Source organism: Lactuca saligna, chromosome 4 (genome assembly GCF_052625555.1).
Source record: "Lactuca saligna cultivar CGN05327 chromosome 4, ASM5262555v1, whole genome shotgun sequence".
Classification (NCBI taxonomy): Eukaryota; Viridiplantae; Streptophyta; class Magnoliopsida; order Asterales; family Asteraceae; genus Lactuca; species Lactuca saligna.
In genome coordinates, this window is record NC_136420.1 from 319,050,769 (window position 1) to 319,061,269 (window position 10,501).

Below are 10,501 nucleotides of genomic sequence, written 5' to 3' on the forward strand. Positions count from 1 at the left end.
ATCTTCAATCATCAATTCTGCTTCAACTTGGTTGGTGGTGGAAATAACAGACAATGGGATAACTTCATGGATTATACCAAAAGTTCTTTCTTTCTGTTAACCGAAAGTGTACTTCTCCCGTACTGGATGTGTTATTTATTAGACACATTCTAAAGGCAAGATACCTCTCTTGCGGTATCTTCCGATAGGTATCATTCACTATCGGTCAATAAGAGGAAGAATAAGGACATCTCAAGAAGGACCCCTTTATGACTTTCAGTTCTCTTCTAAGTTGGACTTAGATCTACTTCCGTTTGATAAGGTAGTTGTGTGTGAGCCGACATGTGAGTCTGGATTAGACCTAAATTAAACTTATGTTTGATTCCATTTGATAAGGTGGTTATGTGTCAGCCGACGTGTGGGTTTGGTTCGGATAATTCTGCAGACTTTAATGAACATTTTTATCAAACTTAAAGGCTTTAATGACTTTAATGAACCGCAAAAATGTATACAACCGAACATTATGCCAAATTTAAAGGTTTTTAAACTTAAGGCTTTTACGGCCTTTGGTCTCTCTTTTACATGATTTTGTACATTCAAAAATGGTATCGCACCGATTATCCCGTTCCTGAAGAGGTCGGTTCATTCTAATTTCTAACGCGGCGCACACAAAGGTTTATGCAGGGTTTTAACCTCGTCTTCCCACCACATCCCGATGTGTTCTTCGACCATCTGATTCACTTACACGAAAATTTTACTTCCCCTTATACTAATCACAACAAAATTCAGTCGTTCTATCATAATTTTTTCTTACAAAATCATCCCCTAATTAATGTTCATCGCCCAATTCCATAGCTCCTTTGATATATCAATTTCTCAACCCCATTTTGCCCCAACTGATATAAAACCCAGAAAAGTTTTTCAGTTAAATTCGTCAAAAAAATCAAAAGTTATGTGGCGAAGCATCTCCCAACGAGCCTCTTCAAGAATCCCAGCAAGTTCTTTCCTTGATTCACTTCCATTTCGTTGCAACTTCAATACTTTATTGGGTTATTCCGGAAATCCAATTATTTCTGAGAAATTACCGTTTAGAGGTATGGAGTTCGATTGCTGTTCATCAATTAAAGGACACCCGGAAAGAAATATCTTCGAAATGGGTCAAATTTTCGCTAGAGATGAACGTATTGGCGTGGGAAATCACGTTGGCTTCAACGTAAAAAGATACGCTAGTGTTGCAGAGGCTGTTGTTTCTTCATCTACAGATGCAGACGACGAAATTAATGGTGGCGACGAGGTTCAAAAACTGTTGAATGAAATGGGAAAAGAAAAGCAACGGCAGGCGACGAGGGGGTGGTGGCGGCAGAAGAGGGCAAAAACCGGCAGCAGTTGGAATTATATGAAACTTAAACAACGGCAAGTGAAGATTGAGACAGAAGCATGGGAATTAGCAGCTAAAGAGTACAGAGAGCTTTTAAGCGACATGTGTGAGCAGAAATTAGCACCTAATTTACCCTATATGAAGTCATTATTTCTCGGATGGTTCGAACCATTATGCAAAAAGATCGAACAAGATCAAGCATTATGTAGGAAAGGAAAGCATAAAGCCGCATATGCACCTTATTTCGATCTCCTTCCATCCGATAAAATGGCTGTTATCACAATGCATAAGGTCATGGGGTTGATAATGACAGGAGGCGAGAATGGTTGTGCGAGAGTCGTATCTGCTTCTTGTAGCGTTGGTGAAGCCATTGAACAGGAGGTATGCGTAATCATCTATGATTATTCTAATCTGTAAACCCTTTCTTTACGTTTTCAAATTTTAATTCCTTTTGGTATCTATCAGATTAGGATACACAAATTCTTGGAGAAAACAAAGACAAAAAAAGCTGCTAAAGCTGCAAAAAGTGAAGAAAACAAAAAAGTTTCTGATTCTGATGATGTTAAGAAGGAACAAGAGGGACTACATAAGAAAGTTACAAACTTGATGAAAAAAGGGAAGTTGCAGGTTGTAGGTCATATTGTGAAGGGATATGATGATTCAAAACCATGGACACAGCCTGTTAAAGCTCAGGTTTGAGGTCATAGGTTCATATTGACACGTTTCAACTGCTAATACATACATACATACATGTATATGTATATATTGATGTGTCTTAATTCTTTTTAGGTTGGAAGTCGTTTGATTGAATTGCTTCTACAATCTGCTTATATACAGCCTCCAGCTGATCAATTGGGTGATTCACCTCCTGATATTAGACCTGCATTTGTTCACACATTAAGAACTTCAGTCAAAGAAGGACAGTAAGTCTGAAAGAAACATGTTTTAAAAAGCATTAAAAGAAACACAGATATATAGCTTACTAGATTAAGACATTAAGTTCTATTCCTGTAAAAGAAACATCTTTGCAAAAGCTAGTCAACTGCTTTGTTTTCTTTGACTCAAAAGTCAAAATAATGGCTTCCTATTGAACAGGAAGACTGGAAGAAGATATGGTGTTATTGAATGTGATCCTTCAGTGCGCAAAGGATTAGAGAGAGCTGTAAGCATTCAGATTTTTCAAATGAAAGTTCAATTGCTATTTCTTCAATTTATTCCAATAAAAAATTCGGGTTTTAACCATATTTTTTTTTCCTTATTTGATGAAACAGTCGAGGCATGTGGTTATCCCTTATATGCCAATGTTGATACCTCCTGTAAAGTGGACAGGGTACAAAAATTTTAGTTTGTTAAACTTGTATATTTACATATATGGTCCGTATACTTTCAAATTTACAACATTAGTCCTTCAACATTGATACAATGTCTTTTTTTATGGTGTCCAGTTATGACAAAGGAGCTTACCTCTTCTTACCTTCCTTTATAATGCGAACACATGGAGCAAAGCAACAGAGAGAAGTGATTAAAAAGACTCCTAAGGAGAATCTTCAGCCAGTTCTTGAAGTATGATTTATTTTTCATGTAAAATGACGTATCTACCCTTATTTGATTATCTTGATTCCTCAGGCATTGGATACCCTTGGGAATACTAAGTGGAGGGTGAATAAGAGAGTGCTAGGTGTGGTTGACCGAATATGGTCAAACGGTGGCTGCCTTGCTGGCTTGGTTGACCGACATGATGTGAGTTTGACTATGAATTTTGAATATAATGAAATGTTTTTTGCAAAAAGATAAAATTGAATTTGATTATTACGTGTAGATTCCTTTGCCAGAAAAACCAGATACAGAAGATGAAGAGGAATTGAAAAAGTGGAAATGGAAAGTTAAAAAGGTGAAAAAGGAGAATAGAGAGAGACATTCTCAACGGTGTGATGTTGAGCTCAAATTAACTGTAAGATTGTAATTTTTACTTTTGATAAAACTATATAATATCTCATATTAAAAGGGTTAAATGCAAGAATTAGCAATGTACTTTCATATATCATATATTATGGCATCATATTTTCATTTCTTCCTATTACAACATTAAAAGTCTATCAAATTATAGCAATGCCATCCAAATACAAAGCAATTTTGATAGGGCTAAATGCAATAAATAGTAACGTATGTTGATTTAATTGTTTATTATAGCATCCTACTTTCATCTTTTCATATTACAACATTTTACATCAAAAAATCTAACGAATTATAGCATCATCATCTAAATAGAATTATACAAAACAGTTTTCACTCCTATAATTGGGTATATTTTCGAAGTGAAGAATTTTTTTGAAAGTATAATGCTATAATTGGGTCGATTTTTGAAGTACAATGCTATATTAAGAAAGAAAATAGAAGTGCAATAATGTATTTGAAATAAATGAAAGCAGGTTGCTATAATAAAAAAAAAATGAATATATGTTGCTAGTTCTTGCATATAGCCAAAATTCCATTTGGGTTAATCTAAAAAAAACCCTTATATTTTGTGTTTTCTTTTTTTAGATTAAACTCAACTTTTTTTTTTTTTGCCTGAAAAAGACCTTGTATTTTTCATTTTTTCTGATGTGGCCCTGTTAGTCAATTTTTTTTTTCAAAAAAAATGTAAAATGTGAGGGTTTTTTCAAGAAAAACTAAAAAGGATGAGGGTTTATTTGGAAGCATGTAGAAGGTTGAAGGTTTTTTTCAAAAAAAAAATGCGATGTTGAGGGCTTTTTCGGAAAAAATGAAAAAATACAAGGTCTTTTTCAAGCAAAAAATAAATTTGAGGTTTAATCCAAAAAAACACAAAATATAAGGTCTTTTTTGAGATTAACCCTTTCCATAACTAGGTAGATTTTTCAAATTACAAAATCCTAATAAGAAAAAAAAACCAAAAGTTGAATGCTATAATGGGATAGAATTGGAAGTAGGATGCTATAATAACAAAAAATCAAAAATACAATGATATAATATAGAGTAAATTACACAAATGGTCCCTATGGTTTGGGGTAATTTGCGTGCTTGATCCCTAACTTATTCTTTTAACTTGGAAGGTCTCTACTGTTTGTTTTTGTTACACGTCTGGTCCCTATTTTACCTAAAAAGACTTATTTAAATAGCGAAAAATGGTGGGGTAGGTAAGGTAAGGTGAAGGGGTGGGGTTGGGGGTGTGTTTATCTAAATAAATTAAAAAATCAATGATAAAATAGTCTTTTTAGGTAAGACATGGACCAAGCACGTAACAAAAACAAACAATAGGGACCTTCCGAGTTAAAAAAATAAGTTAGGGACCAAACGCACAAATTACCCTAAACCATAGGGACCATTCATGTAATTTACTCTATAATATATTAATAGATACAAATACACATAAGTACATTGCTATTTCTTCCATTTAAACAAAGTACATTGGTATTTTTGTAATTGGAGGTGACAGGTGGCACGAAAGATGAAAGATGAAGCTGGATTTTTCTACCCACACAATTTGGATTTCCGGGGTAGGGCCTACCCAATGCCACCTCACCTGAACCACCTCGGGTCGGATCTTTGCAGGGGCATTTTGGAATTTGCAGAGGGGCGGGCCCTCGGGAGTTCAGGGCTGAGGTGGCTGAAGATCCACCTGGCGAATTTATACGCTGTTGGTGGGGTCGACAAGCTGTCACGTGAGGGTAGAATTGACTTTACAGAAAATCATTTGGATGATATTTTTGATTCTGCTGATAGACCACTTGATGGTGATCGATGGTGGTTGAATGCTGAAGATCCTTTTCAGTGTTTGGCTGTTTGTATTAATCTTGCTGAAGCCTTGAGAAGCCCTTCTCCTCACACTGTTGTTTCTTATATTCCTGTGCATCAGGTATCAATGACATATATGCCCTTCTTAAACATCAAAATATCATATTTGCCCAAATCCTTATTTTAAGTCCTAGTGTTTTCGGCCAGTTTACGTTTATTTTTTCAACAGATTATTTTATATTTTGCCCAAATTTAACAAAATAGTGCTTATTTTTTTTTAATAGAAAATGACTGGTTCTCGTATAAAATTAGATAATCAGGACTTTTTTGTTCAAAAAATAAATGTCTGGATTAAAATGTAAACTGACCCAAAAAATGGGACTTTATCGGAGATTTCCCTTTAAAATATCATATGTACTCTTAATAAACTTTCAAAATATCATGTTTACTCGAAAGGGTTAATCTCAAAAAAGAACTTATATTTTTTGTTTTTTTTTTCTGAATTAAACCGCAATTTTTTTTGCTTGAAAAAGACCTTGTATTTTTTCAGTTTTTCCGAAAAAGACCTCAACTTTGTATTTTTTTTTTTCCGAAAAAACCCCTCAAACTTCTAAATGCTTCCAAATAAACCCTCAACTTTTTTTGTTTTTCTCAAAAAAAAACCCTCACGTTTTACAATTTTTTTAGAAAAAAATGACTAAAAGGGCCAATTTGGAAAAAATGAAATAATACAAGGTCTTTTTCAGGGAAAAAAAATTGAGGTTTATTCCGGAAAAAAAACACAAAATATGATATTTTGAAAAGTTGTGAAGGGTATATAGATGATATGATATTTTAAACTTAGATTTATAATAGGGGTATAATAGTCAATTCATAAAAACAAGAAGTTCTCCCTTGTTTATTATAGGATCCTACTTTTGTTTCTTCAAGTTCCCAGTATTGTACTTCAAAAACTCTACTTGGTTATAGCAAATACCATATGAATACAAAGTCATTTTCAAAGCTATAATTGGGTGGATTTTATAAAATATAATGTCCTCATAAGAAAAACCAAAAAGTATATAAATAATGCTATAATAATTGGTTGGATTTTACATTTTTACTACAGGATGGTTCATGCAACGGTTTACAACACTATGCTGCTCTTGGAAGAGATAAAGTAATTGCCTTTTGAAACCTTACTATGTGTATATAAGTGTGTGTGTGTGTTAATTGTGTAAATTTTGTTTTCCAGCTAGGGGCGACAGCTGTCAATTTGGTTGAAGGAGAAAGACCTGCTGACGTGTACTCAGGAATTGCTGCAAGGTGAGTTTCTGTTAATTGTTAAACCAAAGTTTAAACATAAATAAATATAAATAATATAGTAATAGTTTTGAATGCAAATGATGCAGAGTTCTTGAGATTGTGAAAAGAGACGCAGAATTGGATCCGGATTCGTTTCCAGATGCAAAACACGCACGACTTCTCATCAATCAGGTATTATTATTTTTGTTAATATTTTTTATAAACTAAAGGCAAGGGCAAATTGGTAATATAAAAATGTTAATGTGAATGCCAGGTGGACAGGAAGCTGGTGAAGCAGACAGTGATGACGTCAGTTTATGGTGTGACTTTTATTGGTGCTCGAGATCAGATTAAAAGGAGGCTGCAAGAACGAAGTGATATTTCTGCTGATGATGCTCAGCTTTTTGCTGCAGCTTGTTATGCTGCAAAAGTAACAAACAAACAAACTTTTTATTTTTATTTTTTTTTATTAATTTTCACTTTTAAATGTCTCAGTAAAAAAAAATATTTGTTATTATTTGATTGGACAGATAACTTTGGCTGCGCTTGGGGAAATGTTTGAAGGTGCACGTAATATCATGAACTGGCTTGGAGACTGTGCAAAGGTTTGTTTGCTTCTATTTTGTATAAAAGTAAAAAATATATATAAATTTTTGTTATAAAATATAAAATCTTTTTTTTTTTTTCACAGTTAATAGCTTGTGAAAATGAGCCAGTAAGGTGGACTACACCACTTGGTCTTCCTGTTGTTCAACCTTATCGCATACATGGAAGACATCTTGTAAGCATCAACCAAATTTTAAATATTTCACAATTTTGTTTATTTATTCAAAACCGAGTCAACCGGGAAATTTAATTTTTTTTTTTGGTGATTGTTGCAGGTTTCAACTTCTCTTCAAGTATTGACTCTGCAGCGTGAAACTGAAAAGGTATTTTTACATTATACATTCAATGTTTTTCTTATTATTTAAGGAATTGTTACTATAAAAGTCTACCCAATTATAGCATTGTACTTCAGTTTTCTTTTTTTTGTTATGACATTTTACCTAATTATAGGGAGTAAAAATTGTATTATAACTCCTTACATTTGTTGAGATATTTACCCAAACAGTCCCTGCGAACAAAAAAATCTACAAAAATGGTCACTCTAACTTACAAAAATTAGTCATTGTTTTAATAGAAAATTACAGAAACGGTTCTTACGTAGAAAACAAATTACAAAAACAGTCCCTGTAGTTTACAAAATAGGTTCCTGTGCAGAATTATTTTTACTGGAATGGTACCTCTGTTTCAAAAAATTACATAAATGGTCACTTCTGTATAACAAATTTACAGAAATGGTTCCTATGTTTCATAAAATTATATATATGGTCCCTGCCTATTAGCAAATTTACATAAATGGTCCCTGTAGGTAATGGTGAGGCGGCAAAGAACGGCTTTTCCCCCAAATTTTGTCCACTCACTCGATGGTTCACATATGATGATGACCGCAGTTGCCTGTAAACATGCAGGCTTGAACTTTGCAGGTGGTCCTTTTTTACAACTTTTACCCCTTTCTTTTACAACTTTTATAAGTTTGCCCCATTTTCAATAAAACATATCTTCACACATACTGAAATCATATATAATTACATTTTCAGGTGTACATGATTCATACTGGACGCATGCTTGCAATGTAGATGAAATGAATAGAATATTAAGGGAGAAGTTTGTTGAGCTTTATCAGACACCCATATTGGAAAATGTACGTATTTTTCATTTTTCATTTTTTTTGGGATCAATTTTGATGGAAATGTTTTTGATTATGATTATGATTATCAAAAAACAGTTGTTGGAGAGCTTTCAAGAGTCGTTTCCTACATTGTCATTCCCACCTTTGCCAGATAGAGGAGATTTTGATCTTTCAGATGTTCTAGAATCTTCATATTTTTTCAACTGAAGCCATGAAGAACTGAACATATGTGCACTATTCTTTGATTTGAATCTGTAGAAGATATCATCATAGGTTGATTTGTATATATGTGTCACATTTATTGATGTGTATATATGGTCTTAATTTATTAGTGGTAAACTGAAAGGCATGAAAGTATTTACACTGAAATATGAAGGAATATCTTCGTTCTTAGGTTTTGGTTGTAATGGATGTTTCTTGAAAATGCAAAGTAAAAATCAAGAATCAAAGGAAAAAAAATGAAGTTCTTTCAATTTTGACCAAGTTCAATCAGGGTCACACCTATGTTACTCTAACAAAACAATATACATTTTGAATAAACAGAAAGTCAAATACCAAGTTTGCCATTGTTACATGGTGCATAGAAGTGTTTGGCAATGAGATTTTAGGTTTTAAAAAGAATAGATTCAGTTCTAAGAAGTATGAGTTTAAAACTTTTTATTTTTAAACAAAAACTTGTAATCGTAAGTTAATTGACAGTAAAAGCTTTAAAATAAGTCCAATTTTAAGATGAAAATTGAAGTGTATAAACAAGAAGTTAAAACATGTGAACTAAAAGCTCTAAAAAAAGTCCAAATGTTAAATGTTATATATGTGTAATTTAAAACATATGGATGACAAATAGGGAAAAATAAGGGAATTTCAAAAAAATTCAAATCCCCACAATAAAGAGAGGACATCTAGGCAAGGTAGGCCGATTTGCCTATATTTGAAGGATTCAAACTTAGATTTAATCTCAAAAAAACCGGGTTCAAAATTTTAATATTATTTTATTAGTAGTTGATTGCATTTTCAGCTTAAAAACTTGAATGACTTAAAATTATATTATTATTATATTAAATATCATTTTTATTTTTTTAATATAGTATATAGATAATTCAAGATTAACTAGCAATTGATTGCATATTTAGATAAGACGTGTAATAGTATAATGAATAATTTTTTTAATTATTAAAATATTATTATATATAATTAAAAGCAATTGAGCTTATGAATAGTAAAGTTCATTGGTTTTAGAAGAGAGTGCACAATCTAGCAAAACCCATAGAATTGAACAAAATTAGGGTGTGTTACACACCCACCATCATTAGGAGAGAGTGCACAATCGTATCATTGATGTTGCAAAACTTGGTTATAACAACATTCTTGTACCCTTTAATATTGGCCTTGTGTATCTTCTAGTTGAAATTTTTGATTATTATTTAACGTGGATCGAATTTGTCAGTTGTTGATTTGATGTTGGCTAGTTTCATGTCTGTTGGAGTGCTGGAGAACAGATGTCTCGTTTCTTTGATCTTGCTCTTCTTCTTTTGATCGAGTATTGCAAATTCCACACTGTAACAACTTAGATACCAATCTCACAAATAGAAGAAAAAAAGTATCAACCAAAATTTTTGCAGTTCATTTCGTGGTGGAGCTTGGGTGGTATTCTATAACAAATCAACTCAATTTTCGGAATTAGAGATCCTTTAAGGGGCCAAGGGAGGCCATGCCCCCTTTACTTTTAGACTCATTAATACTTAGTTATACATTAAGTACTTAAAAGAACGAGACTCCACCAAAATAAAAAGAAGAATTTCAAAATACCTAAATATGCTAATTCAAAGGAGATGAAGATATTCTACCAAAATTAAATAACCATCGTCCATCAAGATATAAAAGAAATAGAAAACCGTCTCAACATTAAAACCTTAAACCTATAGCCCTTAGAGTAAATTATACGAATGGTCCCTATGGTTTTGGGTAATTTGCGCGTTTAGTCCCTAACTTATTTTTTTAACTCGGAAGGTCTCTACTATTTGTTTTTGTTACACTCTTGGTCCCTACTGTTTATTTTTGTTACGTGCTTGGTCCCTATCTTACCTAAAAATACTATTATTTAAATAGAGGAAAATTGTGGGGTAGGTAAGGTAAGGTGACGGAGTGGGGTTGGGAGTGTGTTTGATTAAATAAATGAAAAAAATCAATGGCAAAATAGTCTTTTTAGGTAAGACAGGGACCAAACGCGTAATAAAAATAGTTACTAGGGACCTTCCGAGTTAAAAAAATAAGTTAGGGATCAAACGTGCAAATTACACCAAACCATAGGAACCATTCGTGTAATTTACTCTAGCCCTTAACCATCATCTCCGGCTACTTATTCTCGTCTTTCCGTC

General features: G+C 32.9%; 1 protein-coding gene across 1 annotated transcript; it reads left to right on the top strand.

Annotated features, from left to right (window-relative positions):
• Positions 1 to 562: 562 nt before the first annotated feature.
• LOC145044038 (DNA-directed RNA polymerase 2, chloroplastic/mitochondrial-like) lies at positions 563 to 8,519 on the top strand. The gene is made up of 19 exons (XM_078992841.1): positions 563 to 1,738; positions 1,823 to 2,050; positions 2,147 to 2,280; positions 2,453 to 2,519; positions 2,629 to 2,687; positions 2,803 to 2,920; positions 2,984 to 3,097; positions 3,177 to 3,308; positions 4,812 to 5,231; positions 6,219 to 6,269; positions 6,345 to 6,415; positions 6,502 to 6,586; positions 6,669 to 6,824; positions 6,925 to 6,999; positions 7,086 to 7,175; positions 7,276 to 7,323; positions 7,806 to 7,920; positions 8,035 to 8,138; positions 8,223 to 8,519. Exons 1-19 carry the CDS (start codon positions 812 to 814, stop codon positions 8,331 to 8,333), a joined length of 3,105 nt encoding a protein of 1,034 aa, XP_078848967.1. The 5' UTR covers positions 563 to 811; the 3' UTR covers positions 8,334 to 8,519.
• The last annotated feature ends 1,982 nt before the right edge of the window (positions 8,520 to 10,501 follow it).